Source organism: Gekko japonicus, unplaced genomic scaffold (assembly GCF_001447785.1).
Source record: "Gekko japonicus isolate JY-2015 unplaced genomic scaffold, Gekko_japonicus_V1.1 scaffold31, whole genome shotgun sequence".
NCBI classification, from domain to species: Eukaryota; Metazoa; Chordata; class Lepidosauria; order Squamata; family Gekkonidae; genus Gekko; species Gekko japonicus.
The window spans coordinates 1,982,224-2,009,660 of NW_015161404.1; the positions used below are offsets into that span (position 1 = coordinate 1,982,224).

Consider the following 27,437-nt stretch of genomic DNA (forward strand, 5'->3'; position numbering starts at 1 on the left):
AGCTCTCTTTAGCTGTAACTGGCTGTTTTTTTTACCTCAGAACACTGAGCTCTGCAGCTGACCAATCAGAGAGTGGGGGGTGCAAGGAGGCAGCCGCCTGGCAGCCACACAGGAATCAATGGGGGGAGCACATTTTACTCTTTTTGACCCCCTTAGGGGTCGAATTTCTAAAAATCCCTTCTTAGTGAACACCTGTATCATGGTAGGAGTGCTCTCCCCAAATTTGGTGTTTCTAGGTCCAGCGGTTTGACCTGGGCGTTGATTTTACAGTGAGGGGACTTTCATTTATATATATAGATGTGTGAGAATTCTTCAGTAAAGAACTCACTGCTTTAGAAATCTAGCCTCAGTATCTATTTCTGGGCTCTGGGAAATCAAACTCCTATATACACAGGTTATTGGTCCCATAGCTAATGCCGATTGCCATTTAATATTCACAATTCCCTACATTTATTAATAAATTAAGGCAATTTGGCTAACATAAACTCACCTAATACAGTTGATACTTACCAGAATGTGACCTGAACTGGAGTAAGGCACTGGTGTACCCAAGTGTTATCAAAACAGACTCTTTTCCCACACGGCAGTACTCGGTATCTTTGTTAACCAAACATTTAAACACACAGACTCCCTCAGCTGCAAGAAAGAAAGAAAATCTTTTAGAGAGTTTACTTCAAAATATATGAAGAGCATACAGCTACAGCGCCCCGATCTCTCCGAATTTAGCATTGCATGATGGTAACTGCAATGGGTTGCCACATTAGCAGCATTAAAACAAAACAGGAGTCCAGTGGCATTTTTAAAAGTTAACAAAATATACTTTAGTGTAAGCTTTTGAAAGTTACAGCTCGCTTCATCATATGCATTTGATGAGGTAAACCTAGGGTTGCCGGCCTTCAAGTGCTGCCTGGAGATCTCTTGCTATTACAGCTGCTGCCCAGATGACAGACATCAGTTCCCTCAGAGAAAATGGCTGCTTTGGAGGATGGACTCTATGGCATTATATACCAATAAGGTCCATCCCCTCCCCAAACCCCACCTTCCCCAAGCTCCACCCCCAAAATCTCTACGTATTTCCCAGCCCATAGTTGGCAACCCTAAGTAAGTTCCAAGTCACCAAAGTTTAAGCTACAATAAATTCAGTAATTCGTTAGAAATGTCCCTGGGCTCCTGAAATATGTTCTCATCAAGCTACATAACTTACGTCATGGACCTTACATTTTAGTCCCACAACATGGCTCCATTTTCATTTAAGCATTTTCAAAACAGAGGCAGTGTAGTGAAACTTCTCTGAGCCATGTAAACCAGGAAGACCCTGGTTCGTATTTCACTTTTGCCATTAATTCAGTAGGTGGGTAAAGGCCTGCTATTACCACAGTTTGTCTGTCCTCCTGCACTACAAAGATTACTGAGGTAGCATTTGTAAAATATACTGAACAAGTCTGAAGTGCCATATAAACGCTAAACACAGAAGGCTTTGAGTTAGCTGGATATGAAATACTTTTAGGGTGCAAGGTATTCCTCTGATAGTGATCTGCTGTACAAGTATTTCTTTGCCTCTATGTATACCCTAATGTAAATAATGCAAATATTATAAAGCCTGCCTAAGTCTTCAGAGCTGCCTATCCAATGGAAACCAAATCCAAAATGCCACCCTGGAATTTCTTCTTTGGGAAGAAGGGAGCATGTGATTCTATAACCTTCATTATGCTTAAGTCATGCCTTACTTTGGAAAATATACACTAGGAGAAAAAGTTGTTTTTTCCCTTGTATTTGAAGTTCACGTTTGGATCATGATGAAGTTCACATATACACTTCTGTAATTTTTTTCCTTTGAGGTCAAGACTTTCTCCTCCACAAGGAAAAATATTTTATTCCAGGGGCACTTTCAGACAAGCATTTCCCCCTATGTTCAATCTACATAGTTGCACTGAAGAGGACTTTCTAGAGAAAGAATCAAGAGTAAGGGAATAAGGAAACACCCTATGACCTATGATCTGGGCTGGGCCAGGTGGCTGGAAGAACAGGAAAATTATATCACACTCCTGTCTCTGTTCCTGCCTCAAAATATAGAAACAGACTTCAATGTGTCATACAATTCTTGACAATGTGGTAGGGTTGCCAGGTCTCTCCTGGCAACCAGCGGGGGAGGAGGGACTTACCGGGAGCAGCAGGGAGGCCCAGCCAACTTACAGCAACATGTCTACATCACTGCCCACATGACCCGGAAGTAACGTGATCACATCCAGGACGTCGGGACAATGCTCTGTTACTTCAGCAAAAACTCTATGGTAAATTTGGATTATACCAGGGAGTTTTTGCCCAAATACCAGAGCATCCTGGATGTGATGATGTCACTTCCAGGTCACATGGGCAGTGATGTAGACACATCATTGCTCATTGAATGGATTTCCCTCTTTTTTGGGGGGTAAGTTCTCCCTGGCCAGCTGGTCAGTGGCAGGAAGGTGGGGCCTGACAGTGGGGGACCCCTGCCTCCACCAGGGGGTCTGGCAACTCTACCCTGTGGTTATGAAACACCATAAAACTTTAAGTATTACTTCCCCCCCAAAAAAGAGGACATTCTGCACACTGAATTCCCTCAAAATATAAATGAAAACATTCCTGACATCAGTCAGTGGGAAATTCTCCTTGAATTCATAAGAATTAGAATTGCCAGGCCTGGTCGTTGTGCTGGTGGAGGAGAGACTTTCTGGGAGTGGGGAGGAGCATCGTGATGTGCATATGTAAATAGGAAGTGACGTACACACGTCAGGGACATTGGGGGGCCACGCTCTGGTTTTTGGGCAAAACTCTATGGTAGAATTTGGGCAAAACTCTATGGTAGAAAAATCATAGAGTTTTGCGCAAAAAACAGACGCCTCCCCTTGACGTCCCAAATGTGCCCGCATCACTTCTGGTTTTTGTAGGCACATTGCGATGACTTCCAGGTTCCTGCCAGTAAGAAGGGGTGATTTGGGGGGAGAGGAGCGCATGAAACCGGGAGATCCCTGCCCATACCAGGCAGTCTGGTAACCCTAATAAGGATACAACTCTCAACTATGGTAATACTTATATTCTCATTTAGAAACATGCAATATAAAACTCCTTAACTGGGTTCTCCAAATTAAGTTGATGTGCTTTTTCCTCCCTTGTGCAATGTCTTTACACATTATTACAGTGAGTTTAATCCTTCATGAAACATTATGGGAAATACTTGACCTGAATCATGATCACATAAATGCTTTTTTAAAGTATGATGCTTCTCTTACCAGTGTTCCTTCTAAGCTGTGTGTGTGAATGACCACTCATTAACACAGGGAGCCCCAATCAGCAGCAATCTGGAGCCACACAGGGTCTTGCACTGCCCATTGCCCATTTTAAGCTTACAGCAGTTACATTTGGCTTAGGATGTGAACTGCTCCACTCAGTAAGGGGGGGGAATAGAGGTAACATTGCTCCTCACATCTGACACTTGTCCGATCATAAAACTGCTATTTAGCGCCTTTTGTATCAGTTTTCATTTGAACCTTGCTTAGTTCTATATGTTGATGCTGCTTCCTGGGATAAAACAGAAACTTTCCCCCAAATCACTGAAGTAAGGAATTCAGTCAAAGGTTGTCCCAAAGGTGATCTGAAGGATTTATGGCAATCAATACAACAAGTCCTGATCATAAGGAAGCCTGCAGTTCAGTGTTTCAACAAGGGATTGCTCAGAGAAGTAAGGTTTTTAAAAATACATTTTTAAAAGAATGGGGAAAAGAGTAAGTAGGTGGAGGACAAGCAGCTAAGAGGCAGGGAAAAACTAGGTGGGCAAGGTTGACAGACGGGTAGAAGGATTGGATGGGTGGGAGAGAAAAGAGGAAGCAGAGGCAGAGGGTGGACAAGTGAAAACTGAGCAAGGAAGGGGAAATGGGATTTCCTGTCTCCTGTGAATCCTAATGTGACCCCATCTTGCCCATACTCCTTCTCTGTTATATGCCCCTTCTTGTGAGTCGTATGTGTCACACTTTCTTTTTCTGGACCTTCATCTCTCACAAACATGGTGCCGAAAAAGAGAGAAACTGGGAGGACAGCTATTACTGCAGGTTTGGAGGCAGTATTTTGGGCTGTGACCAATGCTGCATGAAGCCACTAGCAATGTCAAGGCATTGCTGCAACACTACAACAATACCCCACAACTCTGGTTTTACCAGAGAGTTTTGTGAGATGGGCAGCTATAGCACTATAATGATGTTGTGATGATGTTTCTCCCCGCCACTACCATCACCCCTGAGAGCAGAGCCAGTCTCCCCATAAAAAGCAAACATAACTTATGTTCAGCAAATAGCGTTGTATTTTCCCTGATGAACAGAGGTAGCTAAGTAAGAAAACGATGCTGCCTTCATTTCAGTGAAACATGCCTAATGACTTATCTCTCAAGCCATTTCAGACAAGGCACCAACACTGCTTTGGAAGGCCTTGAGAGACACAATGCTCATGGTATTCTACATGAAAGATGTTACATCTCTTCTGGTTGTCAGAAAGCAAAACGAATGGTGGTTTCTCTAAGAAAAATAATATTATTTTATAAGTATAGAGTAGAAATTGCTGAGGGAAAGGAGTGATTTGCAGAACATTAAGGTATCAGTTATATTCTAATGCAAAATGAAAGTTTCTGTAGCAAGTCTAAAGACAGCATTCACATTTTATACACACACACACACACACACAGAGTGTAATTTTACAGAGTCAGAATTAGGCCAAGAATCTTTATCATCAGAAGGAAACTTAGCATCTTTCAGAATCCACTGGAATTTATTCAGGAAAGGGCTCACTAATCTACCCTTACAGTAAAACTCCAATAGCTGAACCCTGATCTGCATATTTACTTCATTTATAGTCATCATCTCACAGAGACTCATGATAGAAAACCTGGATTAACAACTATAGTGATTTTGCATGAATATATTCTATGATATGTATACACACTGGAAAGATATGCCCAAATGCCACAAAAGATAGGTGGGATGCACATGGGTGGGCTCATCCTACATGACAATACATCTATTTGTTTCCTGCATCACTCCTGACCATAAACATTCCTTTGTGTTTAATGATTAACAACAAAAGTCTGGACCATTTAATTAACAAGTCTATTATTTTGATTATTCAATCTCTTTTAATGCCCATTGAGAAAATGAAGCTGTGGGTTCTTTTTCTCAGCTTTCCTAAGTCATTACATGAGGTCATAAACTGTGGGATGCATCACTGCAATAAAGAAAAAAATGTGGTGCTACAAATGAGCTGAACTGCAGGCTGTGGAAGGTCAGTAGTTCAGCAGTTCGAGACCTGAGTTGCCGCATGACGGAGTGAGCTCCCGTCTCTAGTTCCAGCTCCTGCTAACCTAGCAGTTCAAAAGCAAGAAATTGCAAGTAGATAAATAGGTACCACTTCGGTGGGAAGGTAACAGCGTTCCGTGGGCCTTGGGTGTTTAGTATGCTGGCCACATGACCATGGAATGGCTCTTCGGCTTTGAAACAGAGATGAGCGCCACAATCCTAGAGTCAGACTCGACTGGCTTTCGAGCAAGGGAACCTTTACCTTTACTTTTACAAATGAGCATATCAAATGAGACCTGTAAACGTAATTCATGCAGTTCCTTATGTATTTTTTGCACAAAGAATTATCAATTTAACTCACGAGACAAATATAATATTCTATAGGAAAGAACTGTTATAGTTAAATGCAGAAATTATCAAATAACTCTCTTATCTGAATATCAACTAATTTACCAGAAGCACAAATGCAAGAACAAAATAAATTATCTTGACATCATATTATGATGCTAATGTATTGTATTGCTGCCATCAAGCTCCCTGGCAGATTTTGAAGCAGGTTTTTTTTCTGCCACAGAGGATTCAAAGTCTGTTACAATTTTGGTTTTCTGTTCAAATACTACAGAAACACAAACACAACAGATATTATGCCTACAAAGATTTGTGCATGTATTTTAGGAGTAGAGTAAAGAAGGTCAAAGCTTTTCTTTCACTCTCACTTTACTGAGAGGAGCCAGATGGAATCAGGTTGCAACCAGTTGGGGGAAGGGCAAGACTGTCAAGATTTACTACTGCTAAGTAAGATGGAAAGTCATCTATTGCTTCTTCCCCCAACACAGTAGGATATTGTATAAGATTTCTGACAACATTTGAACTCACCTGAAATCTGGCTATGACAGACCTCTGATTTGAATTTTGTAGGCAGGGGCTGCAGTCCCGTTAATGACAAATCTCCACCTACTGGCATTGATTACCCCCATTTAAATTGAACATGGATCTATAATTGGGTATGGAAGAATGACCATCTTCTGCACACAATCATGGCAACTTTTGGTAAGCAAGTACATGCTTTCAAAACAAAAACTACTGTGGGAGGTCAAAAAGTGTAGCTGAACCCTAGCACGACGAATGCACAACCTCCCTAAATAATAAGCAGAATTTCTCCCTTCTCCAAAAGCAGCTCTGAGAAGGAAAGCGCCAGAAATCTTTCAGCCTGAGGCTCCATCTGGCTTAAGACTGAAGTTCATTACCTTGAGCAGAGAAATGGTAGGGCATGAACTCTTCTTCTTATTTTAGGAAAGCTTAACGTAACAGAATGTGACCGCAGAGAGTCCATAATGTCATCAAGGTGCACTTTCCCCCCTTTCTCCTGTAGAACAGGAACCATATTTTTTCTTGAGAAGTGTTTGTTCAGACTGATTATAATAGAATTTTTAATTTAATAGTCTCAGAATTATCTGTTATTTCAGGCAAACAAAATCTAAGTAATATCACACTAATCCTGAGCCTACAACTGTACCCAGCCTACAATTTCAATGCCTAGGACAATTGTATAGACAGAAAGCAGCTCTTAAAAGGCAGGTGGGTTTAAAGGTTTGGTGTAGATGCTTACTTTGCCACTTGTTTCTTCTTTATGGATTAACAAATGGTATATAAAATAATGTGCCATCAGAAGACATAAGAAGGGCCTTATATAGGGTTGCCAGATCCAATTCTTCCACCGGCAGGGGGTGGAAGGGAGCCTTCCAGGAGTGGAGGAAGGCAGGACGACATTGCTGGCATGACGATATCACACAGAAGTGATGCCATCTTATCGGGGATGTCACACAGTGATTCTCTAGCATTTGGGGCAAAACTCTATTGTTACCATAGAGTTTTGGCCAAAATGCTAGCTAGTTGCCACATGCCATCCCCCGCATGATGATGTCACTTCTGCGTGATGTCATTGCACTGATGACATTGATGTGCAACATGCCTGTTTGGGGGTGGGTCTTCTCCCACCAGCTAGCTGGCCGGTGGCAGGCTGAAGCCCCCAAAACTGGAGGAACCCCTGCCTGGACCAGAGATCTGACAACCCTAGTGTTATACTAAAGGGAAAAGAGGTCATAAAAAGCTTTTCATAACAGCAGTGGTGATACACATAGGAGCTGGTGGGGTGCAGAGGGCAATGTGGTCAATGGCAGTCAAAGCCAGAACCAACAGTAAGTAGAGCCAACTAAGTCTGGCTTTGGCCCCATCCTCTTGTTGCAACACTGAAAAAGACAATGGCATTCAGCAGATATTCTAGAAACAGTTCTCTCATCGTACAAAAAAGGGGAACATATCCCTAACCTCACATAACCTGTTCTTTTGCCACTGTACTCACAATAAGGAATACTCGGTGGTGTAGGAGAGAAATCCTGCCACATAGCCTGTCAAATAGTCCACGCTTGAACCCTGTGGGTTCCCAGAGCTAGTGCACACAAGAAATCAATCCTTGTAAAAAGATATGAAGTTTATTTGAATAATTTTCAGAAACAGTTTTATCTCCAGGCAACGCACCACTCTAAAATCATACAGCAAAAGAAAACAAGAAAAACTGACACATTTGAAATTTGCATTACACGGCACAGTCTTACAGTCCCAAAGTCAAAGGCCATAGCTATTGCTGTCCATTGCAAATAAGCACATCATAGTCTAGGCTAGGAAGGGCACGAACCTCCCTGCAACCCTAAATTTCCAACTAAAATCTCCTGGTTCATGGTTTGCAAATCGAGGTCCGTGTGATCTTGCCCCAATGAGTCTCCTACAACCCTCCACATGGTTTTGGGAGGTTCCTGCGGTTCATGGTGGGTGGCATCCATGGCAGACACACTGGTGCTGATCAATAAGGATCATCAAAGCAACAGGGGAGATGGACTTCTGCAGCCCTGGAAACACCAATAGTGGCCCTCCAAAGCTTGAGAAGCAGCACTAGCCACCAATAAGAGAGCTCCCATTCTGCTCCATGGGAGCAGAATGATATGTACCTCTGCCTCAGCTCACACACAACCTTTGTTCTCCCATCAGCACGCAGCAGTTAGAACTTAGAAGTAGAGAGGGAAGGGGATGGCGGTTAGCAGCGAGGAAGACAGCAGCTCGGAGGGAGAGGTCAAAGAATCGGAAGATGGGAAAGCAGCAAAAGGCCCAATTTACAACTTGATAAAAAAGGGAAGCACCCCAACGCCTGAGGTTTTGTTTGGAAAGCGCAATGAAAGACAATACTAATCCTCAAAAGACATTATTAATATATCTAATGTCTTTATTTTTTACAGGTAAAGATGGAAGAGGATCGTTTATTTGCAGAAGCCACAGACTTTGTGAAATACTAACAAAAGATTGACATACTAACTTAAACATCACTCACCACTTTACTTAATCCCGCTATATACCCTTTCTGTTTTTCTGAAATTTAAAAGCAATAAAATTCTCTCATTTTTAGGAGAGTTAAAAAAAAGAAGAAGTAGAGAGGGAAGGGAAAGGGAACTGGAAGTCATTCCTGTGAATAATGGAGTTGGGGTGTTTGGTGCTTATCAGGGCTCTGAGACGCACCTGTCCTTCTACTCACATTGAGCAGAGGGGCTTAGCTCCATTGGTTCCTCGGCTGAGGACAGCCCCCCCCCCACTGTGACTACTAGCTCTGGCTGGCTGAGATTGGAGTGGACTCAGGGCTCTGAGCCACCTGTCTCTCTGCTCATGCTGGGCAGACGGACTGCACTTTTAGGAAGCTTAGAAGTCTTTTACAAACAGCTGAAGAACTGTGAAGGGTTAATTCTTCACAGAAACAGAAATCCTTGAATGACAGGCTGCTCCAAGCAATCAGATTGGTTAGTGGCCTGTCACTCAAAGCTCCCTGTTTCTGTGAAGAATTAACCCTTCACAGTCCTTCAGCTGTTTGTACAGTACTTCTCTAAGCTTCTTAAAAGTGCAGTCCATCACACACCCTCCTTCATACTTATTTTGGAATATTTCTGTGAGTTTGATGCCTCTAGCTTGCAGGGGGTCCATTGAACACACATAATATCCCCAGAGAGCATTTTCCCGGGGGAACATGCTTTTTGGGGGGGCTGTAACTTGCCCCCCCTAAATTCAGTTCTCACCAAACTTGGAGGCCGGGTAGAGGGGAGTCAGCTGGAGACTTGCTGCGAGTTTGGCATTTCTAGCCCATGGGGGGGGGGGGTTCCTACCACATCACAAACCTAACAAAATGAACCGGTTCTGTAAACGGGAAGGTCCATGAAGGTTTGTGGTTCGTGTAGCCCCACTGATGAGGACAGTAAAAAGGCAGGCAGAAAGAGGCTTGACGCCGCTTGAATTGGTGGAGCGCACTGCCTCACTCGCCTTAACTGGGCTTGCTATTTGCAGAGGGGCAGCGGGCAAACTCCCACACCCCAGCTCCAAGCCCCACCAGGGCTCTTCACTCCACATAGAGCAAAAACTGGGGGAGGGGGGGGAGGTGACATTGCAATGTCACTTCCAGTCGTACCCAGAAGTGATGTTGCAATAATCTAGAAAATCCCTAAATTGCTACGGTTTTAGCAAAGAGATCAGGGAATTCCTAGTGTCATGATCCAGGTGCAACCGGAATTGATTTAATGCAATATCATTTTGCCCTCCATTTTTGCTTCCACTGGAGCTAAGACAATACCTGGCAATCCCAACAGACCCGCTGTTTAAGAATCCACTGTCTCTAAAAGTGAAAACAGAATATAATACAAAATTAATTTTCTGATACCGAAAAGATCTTTGCTGTTTGCTCTTTGAGAGCCGCATGAAACACTAAGGTAATAAAGTTTAGAGTCAGCCTGCCCACTAGATGCATTCAGCTGCACTCAAAGAGTATTGAGCTGCAGTCATTAAGAGACAGTAAAGGATTAAATGTACACTTTGTTAATTAAGAAAAATCTCTGTTAGGCAAGAAAAATTAAGAAACAGGGCCAATGATACTGCTCTGCCTTAGAATGCTCAGTGAATGACCCATCAGGCACACAGCCATTGTTGATGCCAGTGTAAAAACAACTCAGAACATCAGCCAGTGCACGGTCACAGCCCTTTTGATAACTCTTAGTGGTAACTTCACAGGTATACAAGCAAAACCCTGCTTCACAATTTAGACTCCAAAGCACAATTCTTATTTCATTTTTATTAAAATATGCCATAAAACTACATTCTTTGTTTCTCTCATGATCAAGAACTCTTCTCCAAAGGCACTCAATGGGATTAAAAGGAGACCAGAAGGTAAATTATTTACTTGTGGTTCTATACGATAACATTACTGATTGTGTAGGAGCAAATGCTGTACACTCCTGAAACATTAAAGCAGATCACATTACTGGGAGAAGAATTTCATGCTGTGGTTCCAATTCAGCTAAAATGTTCCAAGACGAACAAGCGTGCTTGAATTAACTTATCATTGTTTCCGTATCTTGGCACTGTAAACAGTTTCAGACATTTTTGTTGATGGCTTCTTTTATACCATTTATATGCACACATGATTTATAGGTATTGATGCACAAACAATCCTGAAAAAACACATACTTTTTATGAGGAAAATCTGACGTAAGAAACAAAATAGCATAAAAACAAAGACTTGCTAGATTGATCTACCAGGGAGAAGCAACACTGAATTATGTAAAAAGTCAGAAACTGTAGGGATGAGAAATTAGAACAGAAGACCACTTTGGCGAGGTACAATAATACGAATAAATAAATGAGACCGAGTCTGGGGTCAGGTTATTGGGATAATTTTTAACATTACTGGTGTGACACTGCCTCCCTTGAAGAAGCAAAATCCATAATTTTCTTATATTTGAGCAAAACATACATTCCAAAAGACAATGCTCCAGTGCACCAATTTGCCCTGCTTGACACAAATGTAATTTATTTGTATAAGGAAGCTTCTTATAAGCAACCATCCATTACCTGAGAAGGTAATCAGGCCAGTCAGTCTGACGTCGATACTGGGTAAATTGGTGGAAACCATTATTAAGGAAAGAATTAGTAGGCACATAGGTGAACAAAACCTATTGAGGCAGACTCAGCATGGGTTCTGTAAGGGAAGATCTTGTCTCACAAACCTGTTAATGTTCTTTGAGGGGGTGAACAAACATGTGGACAAGGGGGATCCAATAGATATTGTTTACCTGGACTTCCAGAAAGCTTTTGATAAAGTTCCTCATCAAAGGCTCCTAAGTAAGCTCAAAAATCATGGGATAAAAGGATAAGTCCTTTTATGGATCAAAACTGGCTAATTAATAGAAAACAGAGAGTGAGTATAAATGGGCAGTTCTCTCAGTGTTTGGGGGTAAGCAGTGGGGTACCGCAGGGATCAGTACTTGGTCCACTGCTTTTTAACTTGTTCATTAATGATTTGGAGATGGGAGTAAGCAGTGAAGTGGCTAAATTTGCGGATGATACAAAGTTGTTCAAGGTGGTGAAAACCAGTGAGGATTGTGAGGCACTCCAAAGGGATCTGTCAAAGTTGGGCGAGTGGGCGTCAACATGGCAAATGGGGTTCAATGTGGCCAAGTGCAAGGTGATGCACATTGGAGCCAAAAATCCTAAATATAAATACACATTGATGGGGTCTGAACTGGCAGAGACAGATCAAGAGAGAGATCTTGGAGTTGTAGTAGATAACTCACTGAAAATGTCGAGACAGTGTGTGACTGCAATAAAGAAGGCCAATGCTATGCTGGGGATTATTAGGAAGGGTATTGAAAACAGATCAGCCAATATAATAATGCCCCTATATAAATCAATGGTGAGACCTCATTTGGAATACTGTGTGCAGTTCTGGTCACCACACCTTAAAAAGGATATTATAGCTTTGGAAAAAGTGCAGAAAAGGGCAACTCGAATGATAAAAGGGTTGGAACACTTTCCCTATGAGGAAAGGTTAAAGCGCTTAGGGCTCTTTAGCTTGGAGAAAAGACGACTGAGGGGTGACATGATCGAGGTTTATAAGATTATGCATGGGAAAGAGCAGGTAAAGAAAGAGGTACTTTTCTCCCTTTCTCACAATACAAGAACTCGTGGGCACTCCATGAAATTGCTGAGTGGTCGGGTTAGAATGGATAAGAGGAAGTACTTCTTCACCCAAAGAGTGATTAACACTTGGAATTCACTGCCACAGGAAGTGGTGGTGGCTACAAGCATGGACGGCTTCAAAAGGGAATTAGATAAGCATATGGAGCAGAGGTCCATCAGTGGCTATTAGCCACAAGGTATAGATAGGGAATCTGGGGCAAGTGATGCTCTGTCATCTTGGTGCTTGGGGGGGGGGTCAACAGTGGGAGGGCTTCTAATGTCCTGGCCCCACTGGTGGACCTCCTGATGGCACTGGTATTTCTGGCCACTGTGTGATACAGAGTGTTGGACTGGATGGGCCTTTGGCCTGATCCAACATTGGCATCTCTTATGCTCTTATGTATGATGTTCAATCTAGCTAACATAAACGCTCTTCTGTATCGTGGAACAGTTAAATATTTTAAATACTCTGGAAAGTCTTTGGATATGACAAACCTAAATAAAGGGAGGAGCAAACTCTACATGTTCTGTCATAAGTGCTCAGAAAATCCAGTTCATACAAACAGCTCAAAATTAACATTTGAGCAGCTTCCCTCTCCAATGACCTCAGGTCCTCAGTCTGAATTCCCAAAAAGGAAGCTTGGATTCAATAAATTTGTATCCAAGGATTTATACACAACTCCTCCCTCAGCAAGGAAAGAGAACCAGTCTCATCAAAGACAAAGACCACTTTTAACCACATGTGAAATGCTGCAGTACAGGCTCATGCTTCCAAACAGTGAACTCCCAGTTCTAAATCACAGAATAGTTTCTGCTATACAACCTGGAATCCCAGCAATCTTATGTAGAAATTTTATAGAGGTATAATCTAGTGATTCCTGGCAGGCCTCTACCCATACCAGAGCTCTGTATAGCATCTGCATTACTACTTTAGAGGGGAATACCGTAAGTGCTGCAGGGAGATATTGCCCACCCTTACTAAAAAAAGAATTCAGTTACAGCTTTAGTGGATATCCAAGTCTTTTTTCGCACATTTTCAAGATGGATGCTCCATGACAGATTTGACTGGAAATAAACACCAGATTTTCCAAGTAAATGTGGGGTACATGACTAAAAAAACCCCAGAATTTGTCCACAATAATCAGCAAAGGCTTTTACTAAATGTTGCAGTGCTGTTCCGGCACACAAAACAGCATCATCAGCATAGAGGAAATTTTAAAACATATAATCTTAAAAAAGAATTCTGCGCAATTTGAAAACATCTAGAACTCTGTTTTAAAAAGATATTACCTGGTAAGATATAGAACAAGAGCACTAATGAATAAATGTTTGATAAATATACTGAGATGATAAACATATGCTTGCAATAGCAATGTCACAAAGTTTATAACCAGAAGAATAATTCGCAGCTACAGAATACAATATTAGATGACTTGTGCTCATAGCACATGTTTTTGTTGGCACTAAATGCTGAAGTTCACATATAACAAAAAAAATCTTTTAATACAAGAATCCTGTGCAACCAGTTATGCATAATTTTGCTTTCTCAGCTCATGGCTCAATGATATAACACATGAAAGCTCTGTATCCCTTTACTGGAATTATGTCTAGATGATGGTTGTTTACCTAAAAACAGAATTATCTGCAAGATCTCTAGCTCTGTAAATATACTTTACCACCAACAGGAACCATCAATACATCTTCTACACAGCACCATCTATGGATTCTTAATACAGATCTTTCTACAAACCTGAGAAAAGCCCCAAGTTCTCTGAAAAATCTGAAATCTTTAAAAAAATGGGTGTTTTTTTTAACCTCCCTAAATGATGCTCCATTTAGGCCTATTTTGGCCTTTGAGGGAGGACTCATCTGGGCCAGGCTTGGCAGCAACCTTTCTACCACATAATTCACATGACTCACCCATAAATGGCAACAGCAGTCACCCCATGAAAGCCAGTATACCATGGTAGTTAGAGTTTCAGATTAAGATCTGGGAGACCCAGGTTCAAATCCCCAGTCCGTCATGGAATCTCACTATGTGACCTTAGGTTAGTTACACTCTCAGCCTAGCCTACCTGACAGGGTTGTTGGGAGAATAAATGAGGGAGAAGATAAAGACATAAGCTACACTGGTTCTCCATTGGGGAGAAAGGCCGTACATATATATGAAGCAAATAAGACGAGGGGCAGACAAAATATAGGTTGGTTGGTGAGTGGAAGGAGAGAATAAAGCAGGGAAAGTTGAAGACGTGGGGGCTGCCTGGCAGACATAGTATGGGGAAGAGAATATGGGGAAAGTGAGATGCCCCCCCATAAGTCCCTGGAGGGCTTACAACTTGGCCCTGCCCAGCTATTAGCACTGCAACAACTTGGCCAGTTTTCCCAAGAAGGGCTGCTGCGGAAGGACAGGAGGGAAAACTGAAGATGGGGGAGTGTAATAAAGGTAGACAGGTTGGCTGGTGGATCAGAAGGAGAGATAGAGGTAGGAAAAGAGGGCAGGCTACTGAGGCTTTTAGGAATGAGAAAGAGCCAATAGTGGGGGAATGGAAAACAAGGTGGTCCCCACTAATCTTTGTGGGTCTCAGTTTGTATTTTTCTATTATTATCCTTTGGTTCTGTGTATTAAAATGTTAGGTGGTGCCTTCAGTCTGAAGTGGGCTTGAACAAATGCCACATGTACAGTGTTCGCAGAAAACAAATATTTCAGGCAAAGACACAGCAAATGCACTAGGCTGTGTCAGGGTTACCAACCTCCAGGTGGGGGCTGGAGATCTCATGGAATGACACCTTGTCTCCAGACTACACAAATTGCTTATTATTATTTAGGTCATATATTCCACTTCTTCTGGAGAAGATGTCTGCTTTGGAAGGTAGACTGCATATAGGGTTGCCAGCTCCAGGTTGGGAAATACCTAGAGATTTGGGGGTAGAGCCTGAATAGGATCAGGTTTGGGGAGGGGAGGGGCTTCAATGGGGTATAAGGCCATAGAGTCCAGCTTCAAAAGCAGCCATTTTCTCTAGGGGAACTGACCTCTGTCGCCTGGAGATCAGTCGTGATCCCAGGAGATCTCCAGCCACCCCCTGGGTGCTGGCAACCCTAACTACAAGACCTTGTACCCTACCAGGGTTCCTCCCCTCCCTAAACCCCACTCTCCCAGGCTCCATCTTCTAAACTCCAGGTATTACCAAACCTGGAGCTGGCAACCCTACACATCAAAACCAGACATTAGTATTGCCTTATGACTTCATTCCCTCCCCCCTTTCCCATTCCATTCTACTGGCAAAACTAAGTGAAGGCCCCAGTGCAAAATGAAACTGCACAATCAAAAATGTATATTTTATAGATGGATATAGTGGTTAAGACGCTGAACTGCAGGCTGTGGAAGGCCAGTAGTTCAGCAGTTTGAGACCCGAGTGTGCTGCATGACAGAGTGAGCTCCCGTCTCTGGCCCCAGCTCCTGCCAACCTAGCAGTTCAAAAGCAAGAAATTGCAAGTAGATAAATAGGTACCACTTTGGTGGGAAGGTAACAGCATACCGTGCGCCTTGGTGTTTAGTCATGCCGGCCACATGACCACGGAAATGTCTTTCGACAGCGCTGGCTCTTCGGCTTTGAAACAGAGATGAGCACCGCAACCCTAGAGTCAGACTCGACTGGCTTTCGAGCAAGGGAACCTTTACCTATAGATGTGCAATCTTTGTCACATTTGTTCCCGCCCCCTTCTTTTAGTGACATGAACTCCACTTCATGGAAACTCGCTTTCTTTCAAAAACGTAAGGACTTGCCCATGGCTGTTATGGCATCACATGAGGTGCTGGGAAGCATGTAGGAACACATGACAGACTGTCCAAATCTATGGCTTCCTATACCTCTGTCAGAAAAATACTACGTTTATTCATAAGTTTGTATCCCAGCTCCTAGACCCACCAAAAAGTTACCCAAAACTACTCAGCACCAAAATCTTTTAAACTATTACTGTAAGCCACCTCGAACTGTGAGGAAAGACAAGATATAAATGTTTTAATAATAATAAATAACAACCAGAGGGCTGTTGTAGAGCACTAGGTCAAGGTTCCCAACTTTTAAAGTTCTTGTTATAAAGATTTTATAATTTCTCGGTTTCCCCAAAACTGCTTCATATTCCTTGTTCTAACATAAAAAAGAAGAGAACTAAACTTCAGATAAAACCAAGTTTGATGGACATTTGATTTTTAGTGCTTGATGAGCAGGAAACTGCTCAGTATCCTATGATACCAGGGTCTGGCATCAATATGCTCAAACAATGGACCTTCATGTCCTGATCTAATGTTTGGTAAAGAGAATTAATGTGTAAGAGAAGTCCTTTGGTTACTTAGAATATGGGGTGAGACACATTGTAGCAGCGATATAGGCTGATACATATCTTGGACAAAACTGTCAAATCTTACTAGAATACAGAGAGTTAATAGTTTGCTACTGAAGCATATAATTTCGGTAAGAAGATTTGTTAAAGAAGGCTGCTAAAGAAACAGATATGACCCCATGTGACAATTCACATCCTTTACTTTAATCTACCATGAAATGCAAGGGATTCATATGACCAACATGGCTTTCTCTGATTACTGAAAGGGCTGTAGGGGAAAGAACCAACAAGCAACCATGATTGCCGTTTTAAGTATCAAGCTACTGTATACTCTATCCAGGGCAAGATTTGAGGGTAAGTACAGTTGCCAGCTCTGGGTTGGGAAACAGCTGGAGATTTCAGGGGTGAAGTCTGGGGAGGGTGGGGCTTGGGAATGAGGGTGACCTCAACAGGGTATTAAGGCCACAGAGTCTGCTCTCCAAAGCAGCCATTTTCTCCAGGTGAACTGATCGTGATATTACGGAGATCAGTTGTAACATCAAATCTCCAGGGACCACCTGGAGGTTGGCAAATCTCAGGGTAAGTGACAACCTGCCCTCCTGGGTCCTGTTTGTCTTATTTGGAGCATTTCTATGCCACCTTTCAACCCAACCCAAGGACACAAGGCAGCAAACACTAAAACTTCGAAAACATTAAAAACAGTACTTGAAATCCAAATATACGTAAATAATTTAAAATGATTAAACAAAACACATTAGCACAGAACCAAGGAGGTGAGCTAATATTTATTAAAGGAGGAATGCCAAATGAAACAAACAAAAAAAAGTCTTCACCTGCTGGCAAAAGACAAAAAAAACGAGAGACAAATTAATCTCCCCTGGGAGATTCCAAAGTTTTATCATAATGACCAAGAAGAACCCTTCTCAGGTTGCCACTTGTCTAGCCTCAAGTGTGAGAAAACATTCAATGACACTGCATTCGGTTTCCGAAAGACTGTAATGGCAGCCTTGAAGAAAACCATTTATGAAGTGTGGACTGGACCCAAAGCAGCACCTCTAAAGATAACCGAAGAGCATGGGGAAGCACATAGGGGAGTATATCATTCTTAAGGTATGCTGGCCCCAGGGAAGATAGGGTTTTAAAGCTCAACAACATCATCTTGAATTTGTCCCAGAAGCATCTTGAATTTTGCCCAGAAGTTAATTGGGAACCAGTGTAGATGGAACAAGACTGGAGTGATATGGTCCCCATGACCCACCCAAGTTAGCATTCTGGCTGCAGCATTCCGTACCAAGTGACGTTTCCGGACAGTCTTCAAGGGCAGCTCCATGCAGAGTGCATTGCAGTAATCTAATCTAGATGTTACGCGGTCATGCACCAGTGGCAAGATCTTTTCTGCTCAAGAAGGTTTGCAACTGGCATACCAGATGAAGATAGTGAAAGGTGCACTGGCTATTGCTGCCATCTGCTTATCCAAAAGAAGACTAGGGTCCAGTGCATGCACAAGCTATGAATCTGTTCCTTTAGGAGGAGTACAACCATATCTAGAACAGGAGACATCCCAGCTCCTGGGTCAGACCCCACTCCCCAGCAGCGCTTTGGTTTTGTCAGCATTAGCTTGTTAGCCTCATCCAAGCCTGGGGAGCACCGCACTTGAAAGGTGCCTATCATAGGCTTACCCAGTCAGCCACTGAAACTAACACCAGAAGCGCCACACTTTATAACCAAACTTTGCTTGTGGCGATCGCCAAGCCATTTTACCCAGTTCACACTTCATAAATGCTTTTCTACAAAGCTGCGACTACAGTCTTTTAGAAGCTGAATGTGAAATTTTCTCACATTGATATTTTGCAGACCAATACTGTATAAGAAATAAAAGTCAGGCTTGAAAGTCTCATCATCTTTAATAATTGACAGCTTCTGTAGAGTATACATTCCAGATGCCAGAAATGACTAGCACACAAGTGGTCTTTTTGATAAGATCACATTACTGTGATCTCAACATGCATTCCTATTTAGCAGCTGTATGTCTGATTATTGTTCTCTCTTGGTCCTGTTTGATAAGGATTTGAAATAGCGCTCTGAAAGAGAGAGGCAACGAAAGGAGGACTTCTTTCAGCAAGAACTCAGAGCCATACTGCAGCTCCTCATTAGGAGACTATGGAGATAACTGATGGAGGAAAATAAAAGTCAAAATATAACACAACAGCAGGGCATGTCTGGCATAGCTTTGAAACAAAACTAACAGGTGGGATGCAAACAACATGCATAAAGCTACAGAATGCTGCAAAAATATTTCCGTAATGGTGCAGACGAAGCTTTCTTGTCCAGATTTTCAGACTGCATTTCTTCTGTTTTAATTACTGTGCATTTCCCCAGTGACCAGATTTAGGTTAGGAGGAGAGAAAATTAAGGAGTCTTATTCAGGATCCAAAGGCTTCGGCAAGATTTGGAAAAAGTCCATTTTTCTGAAGCAGTGTTGTCCGCTTCTTTCTCTGTACACTTTTTTGTTCTCAAGAGATCTTAACTCTTGCTAGTATATCAGTACAAACTCACACACACACTTGCTAACACAGTACTAGGCAGAAATATATGGAATACGTTTACATATTTGAATTTGTAAAAAATAAAATTAAATCTAGAGCACACTCAAAAAAGTAAAAAGTCTTCTAGCGTGTCATTAACTTAAGAAGTCATCCAGCACCCATAACTGGTGCAGTTAAAATCTATCCAAAAGCCCCTTGCACATGCTTCATACTTCTGAAAGTCACTACACGTCATCATTGTGATGTGCATAAGAAAAGTGAACTTCAGTCATCTGGATAAATGGATAAAAAATGGTTGATTAGGTGAAACTATAAACACATTTCTTGTCATTTGGAAGTCTTTTCCAGATTTGTTGTTCAGTCGCACAGTCAAGTCCAACTCTTCGCGACCCCATGGATCAGATCACGCCAGGCCTTCCTGTCTTCCGCTGTCCTCTGAAGTTTGCTCAACTTCATGTTCATTGCATCTATGACACTGTCTAACCATCTCATCCTTTGCCGTCCCCGTCTTCTTTGACCTTCAATCTTTCCCAATCTTTCAATCTTTTCCAGATAGGCTTACTAAATAAAATAAACTGCCTTTCAGAATTTCTGAGTGAGCCTGCGGAAAAACTCAACATAGCCATTTGTTCCCTGCCCATACAAGTTCATTTGGCATCATAAAATACCTTAGTTGCTCTGAAGGTCAGAAAACAGAAAGTCTGAGTAATACTTAGAGCCTTTTCAAATGACAAAAATGGAATTTCTTTCTTAGCACTACAGCAACACCAGCCAAAATCTAATGACAACGGTGCCTTAAACTATTTCCATGTTGTATATTAAGGTAGTTATTAAGAGGAGTATTAAGAATATTAAGAGGAGATCTGGGAAATTACAAGCCAGTCAGTCTAACATCGATACTGGGTAAGTTTGGTGGAATCAGTTATTAAAGACAGAATTAGTAGTCACTGATGAACAAAGGTTATTGAAGAAGAATCAGCATGGATTCTATAAGGGAAGGTCTTATCTGACTAAACTTTTAGAGTTCTTTGAGGGGGTGAACTTTTGATACAGTTCCTCATCAAAGGCTCCTAGGTAAACTCAGCAGTCACAGAATAAGAGCCCAAGTCCTCTTGTGGATTTAAAAATGGTTACTTTAAAGAAAGAGAGAGTATAAATGGGCAGTTTTCACAGCGGGTGATAAGCAAGAAATATCTCAATAATAACCGAATGACTGAACATCTGTTGCAAAAAAAGTCTATTTGCAAAAATGGTTCAATAACTGTACCCCCAAACACCTTTTTGAATATTTTGAACACACATACTGAATCTGACCTTTGGGCCATCAAGGTCAATATTGTCTACCCTCCAGGGTCTCAGGCAGAGGTCTTTCACATCACCTACTGCTGGATTCTTTTTAACTGGAGATGACAGGGATTGAACCTGGGATCTCCAGCATGCAAAGCAGAGGCTCTTTCACTCAGCCACAGCCCTTCTTAATCTATTAGCTCAAATACCTGAATTTATTTTCTTATGCCAGCACAGTAACAATACAACAGGGTATGACACAACACACTTCACAAACTGAGGACCCCAAACAAACAGCTTGTCTACGTGTTCTCATCACGCCACTTACATATGTAAGTGTACGTCCAGTTCATATGACCTTCCCTTATTTTTGTATGGAGAAATGTTAGCAAAAAAAAAAAAGTAAGTTCAACTAGAGCACTTATTTTTGAGTAAAGAGATTTTTAACCTACACTTTCCTTAAATAAATGGCTTCCTTCAATTACCCTTTATACCTTTAAGCACTGTGCCATGCTCCTAGACATAGAACCCAAAGGAGCATTTTCCCCCAGGATCATTTAATCTGTGGCTGGTTAGATATTTTTTTTTAAAAAAATAAATAAATAAAACACCATGACATCTTATTCCGGGTTTTTCCAGTTGCCAGCTCATTGCCAGGCTGGGCAAGCCTACCTTGGGGTGCGGGTGGGGACGACATCAACTTTTTTTTGAAAAAAACAAACAGTTTTCCTGATTTAAAAACAAAAATCCAGTTCTTCACAACTGAAATCTATTATAAGTGACCACCTACTTTAACAAATGTTAGGTGGGATGAAACATTAAGTAGAGCAGTGCATCCACTTGCATAGGCTGGCTTCTATCCTACACACACAGTCGATGATTCATATCTCCATTCAGCCATAAAATACAGGATCAATTTCTCTCCCTCTCTCTGAATGATCCAATTCACAGAGCCATTGAGAAGATATGGACAGGAGCCATGTATCCCACCTTGAGTTCCCTAAAGTAAGGATGGAAATAATGTAACAAATACATACATAAAAAATAGAAAACATAATACTTTGTAGAGGAATGCCTTACACCACAGATATTTCCTGTAACTTGATTTTGCACTCTGTACAGGCTTAAAAACCATAATGGAATTCTTGCTGGTTACCAAGAAGAGTCATGGGAGGATGAGTCACTTCTTGAGTACAGAGCTCTTCAGCGTCATTGAAATGCAGGTGGGATGAAACATTAAGTAGAGCAGTCAGTGCATCCACTTGCATAGTCTGGCTTCTATCCTACACACACAGTCGATTGTGGCAGGAAACTTGAATGTTTATCAGGCAGACTTGGATTCATATCTCCATTCAGCCATAAAATACAGGATCAATTTCTCTCCCTCTCTCTGAATGATCCAATTCACAGAGCCATTGAGAAGATATGGATAGGAGCCATGTATCCCACCTTGAGTTCCCTAAAGTAAGGATGGGAATAATGTAACACATACATACATACAAATAGAAAACATAACCATCCACTTTAATAACACTTTGTGGTGGAATGCCTTACACCACAGATGTATATTTCCTGTAACTTGATTTTGCACTCTGTACAGGCTTAAAAACCATAATGGAATTCTTGCTGGTTACCAAGTAAAGTCATGGAAGGATGAGTCACTTCTTGAGTACAGAGCTCTTCAGCGTCATTGAAATGCAGATGGATGTGACCTAAGTGGAACAAAGAGCTACCAGCTCATACCTCAGCCAGAGAGTCATGCCTAAGATCACACAGCTTGAGTGACCAAAGAGTAGACAATATCCCTTCCCTTCAGACATGAAAAAGCCCCTCAAGGCGTAGTAGAAAGGAAGATGATAAAAATCCTTAGACTTGAGGAAGAACTATCTAATTGTGGCAAGGTATGCTGCACGGCTCTTTCAAGCAGCCAACATCCATACTGGCACAGGACAGCAGCCGTGGCCCCATGCTGCTGAAGGATGGGGGGAACCCCAAATAAAAGAACCAAGGTATTGGATTAATTCTGGATATTTGCAGTTCTAAGAATAAACAGCCTATCATTTTAAAAATTATTTAGGGCATGTGAGTGGCAGGGAAATAGGATCTGTGGTTTACTCCCAGTTTCTTCTAATCCTCATTTAATTTGTTGCTCTTCAATAGGATGTATGCGCCATTTACTCTTTTATTAAACTTATTTTCATTTTGAACATAGAACTACTGGCCAATGCATCTACAAAGCCCAAATCAATCACTTTACCAAAGGAGAGAAGGAGAGGGGACAGCTGTGATCTCTATTGCTACTGAATGCACAAGACAGCTCTTAAGTCTGTGCAGAAAAGCAGGCAATGTATAATGCAGAGTTGAAGCCTCTAAAGGCAGTAGCAGAGGGGACTAGGCATGTGCATTCAGCAATAACCGAGCCGAATGAACACCTGAAAAATACCTAATTGGTATTTTTTTGGTATCACGTAAGCCAAATACAGATCAGAGATCCGTATTCTGCTACCAATGTAGTTGAGCCTGAAAAAGCTGATTTTATCCAGCTTTTACTTGGATTCATTCAGCTATATCAACCTATTAAGCCTCACAGCTGACAGATGGAGCCGCCCATCAGCTGTTGGGTTTAAATGCCTCTGTGGGAGCCATTTCAGTGTTCCTTTCACTCCCCTTCTGCTCCTGAGCAGGGGGAGTGAAAGAGATGGCTGAAATGGCTTCCTTCCATGCCTTTCCTTCACTTCTCTAGCCACCCCGACATGGTGGGGCAGCCGGGAAAGCAAAAGGAAGGCATGTAAATTTCCCTTCCCTCTCTGAGCCTTGCTGCTACTGAGGGGGGGGGGGAGCGTGGAGAGGGAAGGAAGAGAGAACCAAGGCATGTTTAAATGCCTTTCTTTCCCTCCCCGAGCCAGCTGGGGAGGGAAAGAAAGGCCTTGGCTCTCTGCCTTCCCTTCCGAGCTGCCCTGCCTTGGCAGGGAAGGCAGAGAGAGGAGGCTTCCACTGGTCAGTTTCACTCCCATCCTCCTGTTAGCGAACCGCCACTGGGAAATCAGCCCCTTGAGTGGGGCTGTAGTTGGTGACAGCCCCTCTCCCTCCCTGCTGAAAGATTTAAAGGGCCCTCCAGCTGACTGGCGGGCCACAGGGTCCCCACCGATCAGCTGAAGCCCTTTAAATCTCTGCAGGAGGGGAGGGAGGGGTGGCCGTGGCTTGGGGGTGGGGATTAATTTTTATGGGCACAGGCATTATGACACATTCCTAGGGTTGCCAGCCTCCAGGTGGGGCCTGGAGATCCCACGCTTTTACAACTGATCTCCAGCTGACAGATCAGCTCCCCTGGAGAATATGGCTGCTTTGGAGGGTGAACTCTATGACTTTGTACCATGCTGAGGCCCCCTCCCCTCCCCAAACCCCACCCTCTCCTGGCTGCACCCCCAAAATCTCTAGGTACTTTCCAACCCAGCCCTGGCAACCCTACACATTCCAGTTCCACTAGCTTCATTATCTGGCTTCCTCAGCAGCGAAAGCGCTGCAAAGTTTTTATTGCTAAGAACTTTTCTTATTTATACATAAAAACTTTGCATAGGAAAAGATGAAAAGCATCAGAGGCAGATTCCAGTACAGCTCAAGGAAGCTGGGGAGGGAAGTGAATGTAAAACAACCCACAGATACAAATAAAAGGATTCCTTGGAAAAGGGCTACAGTGTGCTTTGCCAAAGGTATCTAAAGTAGGATGTTTTAATTCCAATTCCAGACTTACGGCTCTTTTGGCTTATACCCTCTGCATGATGCTCCCTTGAGAGGAATCAACATCTCCTCCACTGATGGGTGTTAAAACAAAGACCCAGTTTGTATGAATTCAGGGCAAAAGGGTTGGCTCTGACATCATAATCAATATTTATCTCCACTAAACAAATCATCATCACCATCATCATCAAGGGCCACCTCATTCAGTATTTGCAAGCTCAAGATAGTGGTGGTATTTTCCCTCCATAAAGCATGAAAATGTTGGCAATAAACATTTCTCTAAACACTAACATAGTTGCTCAGCATCCACAAACCACACACTTGGTGCTAAACAAACAGGATACAGCTTAGATCCCAACGGTGTTAAATTTCACTGATATATAGCCAATGTGATACCATAGCTAGTGCACTGGGTATGGGCCCAGCAGTACTCAGTTTAGCTCTCAGCTCAGCCCAACATTTAGGGTTGCCAGGTCTGACTCAGGAAATATCTGAGGATTTTGGGAGTGGAGCCAGGAGACTTCTGTGATGTCATATCCTGTGATGTCACTTCCCAGTCAAGTGATATCACTTCCCAAGATCCACCGTCTTCCGATGAAGTCACTTCCAGCACACTGCACCAAAACCTGACCTCTTCCTGTGATGTCACTTTCAGGGTACCCCCCCCCAAACCACCTCTTCCTTTGGAGTCACTTCTTTCAAAATTCAAATTTAAATACACTGTCATATATCACTTCCCACCCTCACCTTTTCCCTCCATGTACAGAGGAAGAATACCTCTAAGTTCAAGCCACACTACCTAAATGTTAACTTCAAGTACAGAGGCAATATACCTCGAGGTCAAGCCACAGTACCTAAATGGAACCTCCACATGCAGAAGCAGTATATCTCGAAGTTTAAGCCACACTACCTAAATGTTTACTTCAAGTACAGAGGCAGTATATCTCCAAGTCAAGTCACACTAATAAGAATTACAAATGCCAGAGTTCCCTGGGCTGTGCACAGACAGGAGGGAAGGGCAGAGCAAAGCACTATAAGAGAGTGGGAGCAAGTGCTGCTGCTGCTTCTGATAGGATTTGCATGCCCAAAATATTTATGTGTCTAATTCACTCACGTCTCTCTCACGCTCCCCCATGCTGCCATGTCTAGTGATGACTATAAATTAAACTGACCCCAAAATTACAAAATAGCTAGCAAACTTGTAGAACTCTCAGGCTGGGTGTTATTATTAAAGAAGCAAAGGTGGGCATTTTTCAGAAATGCAGCTTACCTAACAGTAATTTTGGAATTAAAACAAACTTTCTTCATCACTCATGAGATTGTATTTATTCTGTATTTAATGAGGGAATGTGGTGTCAGTGCATATGTGTGGAGGCATGTTATAATTTATTTATTAGTTCAATTTATACCCCGCCCTCCCCACCCAAGGCAGGCTCAGGGCGGCTTAGATAAATATGCATATATAAGTTTGTAGTGGGCATGAAAAAATAACACTCGAGACTTGCCTTCAGAGGAACTGATCTCAGCAGTCTGAAGATCAGTGGTAATTCCAGGAGAATGCCAATTCCCACCTGGAGGTTGGCAACCCTAACCCTTGGACACTCACTCACTCAGCCCAACCTACCTCATAAAGTTGTTGACTCAAACACACTGCTGAGTTGAGGGGGAGAAATGAGGGCATGCACCCCTCCAAGTTTTTAACATTAAGACAAATCTCAGAATGTTCCAGCCATCCCAGCCAGCACATACCAAAACTTAGCTGAATTTCGGGCTGCCAAAGATGTAAAAGGAGAAAAGCAATAAAACTAAACCAAATAGCAGCCTTCACAAGACCAAGAATACACAGCTAGGATACTAAGCCTGGCTGAGAAGCACATAAAACAAACACTCAAGCACTCACGCTGTATTTGCAGAGCAACACAGAGTCAGGAGAGGAGAGGACTCTCTGCCTGACCAACCACGCCCACTCTTCTCCTTCTGGAAAAGAGGGTCTTTTTCTTAAAGGCAACGGCACCCCATATGTTCTCAATAAGTATTCTACCACAAAGGTCTGCAGAAGTTGCTGCTGATAGGCTGTGAGTGTGAGGCCGTTTATCGGTTAATGCATCTTTCAAAATCTCATCAAGAATGCCTCTCGCCTTTCTGTTTTGTAGTGAGGGCACAGGGAAGGTTGCAGTGACAAGAAAAGTCTCTGCTGCCATTTGTTCATTCTTGGAAGAGCCAACCACAATTTGGGGGAAGGCATATCGGACTATAAGGAAGGCCGAGCGCCGAAGAATAGATTCTTTTGAACTATGGTGCTGGAGAAGACTCTTGAGAGTCCCTTGGACTGCAAGAAGATCAAATCAGTCAATCTTAAAAGAAATCAACCCTGACTGTTCCCTGGAAGGCCAGATAATGAAACTGAAGCTCAAATACTTTGGCCACCAAATGAGAAGGGAGCACTCACTGGAGAAGACCCTGATGCTGGGAAAGATTGAAGGTCAAAGAAGATGGGGACAGCAAAGGATGAGATGGTTAGACAGTGTCATCGATGCAACGAACATGAAACTGAGCAAACTTCAGAGGACGGCGGAAGACAGGAGGGCCTGGCGGGATCTTGTCCATGGGGTCGCGAAGAGTCGGACTCAGCTGTGCGACTGAACAACAACATATCAGCAACACAGCAGCTCCCCAACTCAACTGGAATGAGGGTTGCTGGGAGAGTCTTTACAGCTGACCGCTGGGCTGCTAAGCAGGAGCACTGGGCACCCACTCCACAGAGCCAGTTGGAGAAGGTATGCTGTAGCAAGAAAGGCAGCTCTAGTACTCCAGTGGCTAGGATGCTCTAGCCTTCTACTCTATGGTACCATAGAGACTAGGAGTAAAGTAAGGCTAGCGTGGCCGCCATTTCTCCCCCGCTGCCTAATTTTTAAAAAGTGTGGGGCAGGTTCTGGCAGCCCTACCAACATTCAGTGAGTAGCTTTGGAAAAATCTGTGCAATGGGAGTAGCAATGCCACAGGACTCTTGAGAGTAAGATAAATGACAGCAAAGCATTCTGAATACTCACTAAGGTCTTTATATCCATGCGGAACCCTCTTGTAGTCCTACGTTTGCAATCACTGTTTTCCTCAGCACATACAGTGCATCCCAACAAGCACTCCTGCTGCATTTAGTCTTGT

At 42.7% G+C, this 27,437-nt stretch overlaps 1 protein-coding gene across 1 annotated transcript in view; it reads right to left on the reverse strand.

Moving 5' to 3' along the window:
* The window catches only part of LOC107122836 (histone-arginine methyltransferase CARM1-like), a 99,688-nt gene that overhangs the window by 66,451 nt on the left and 5,800 nt on the right, over positions 1-27,437 (reverse strand). Inside the window, exon 2 of the mRNA XM_015425979.1 lies at positions 511-636. Coding sequence (XP_015281465.1) covers positions 511-636 — 126 coding nt within the window. The remainder of the gene's footprint in view (positions 1-510; positions 637-27,437) is intronic.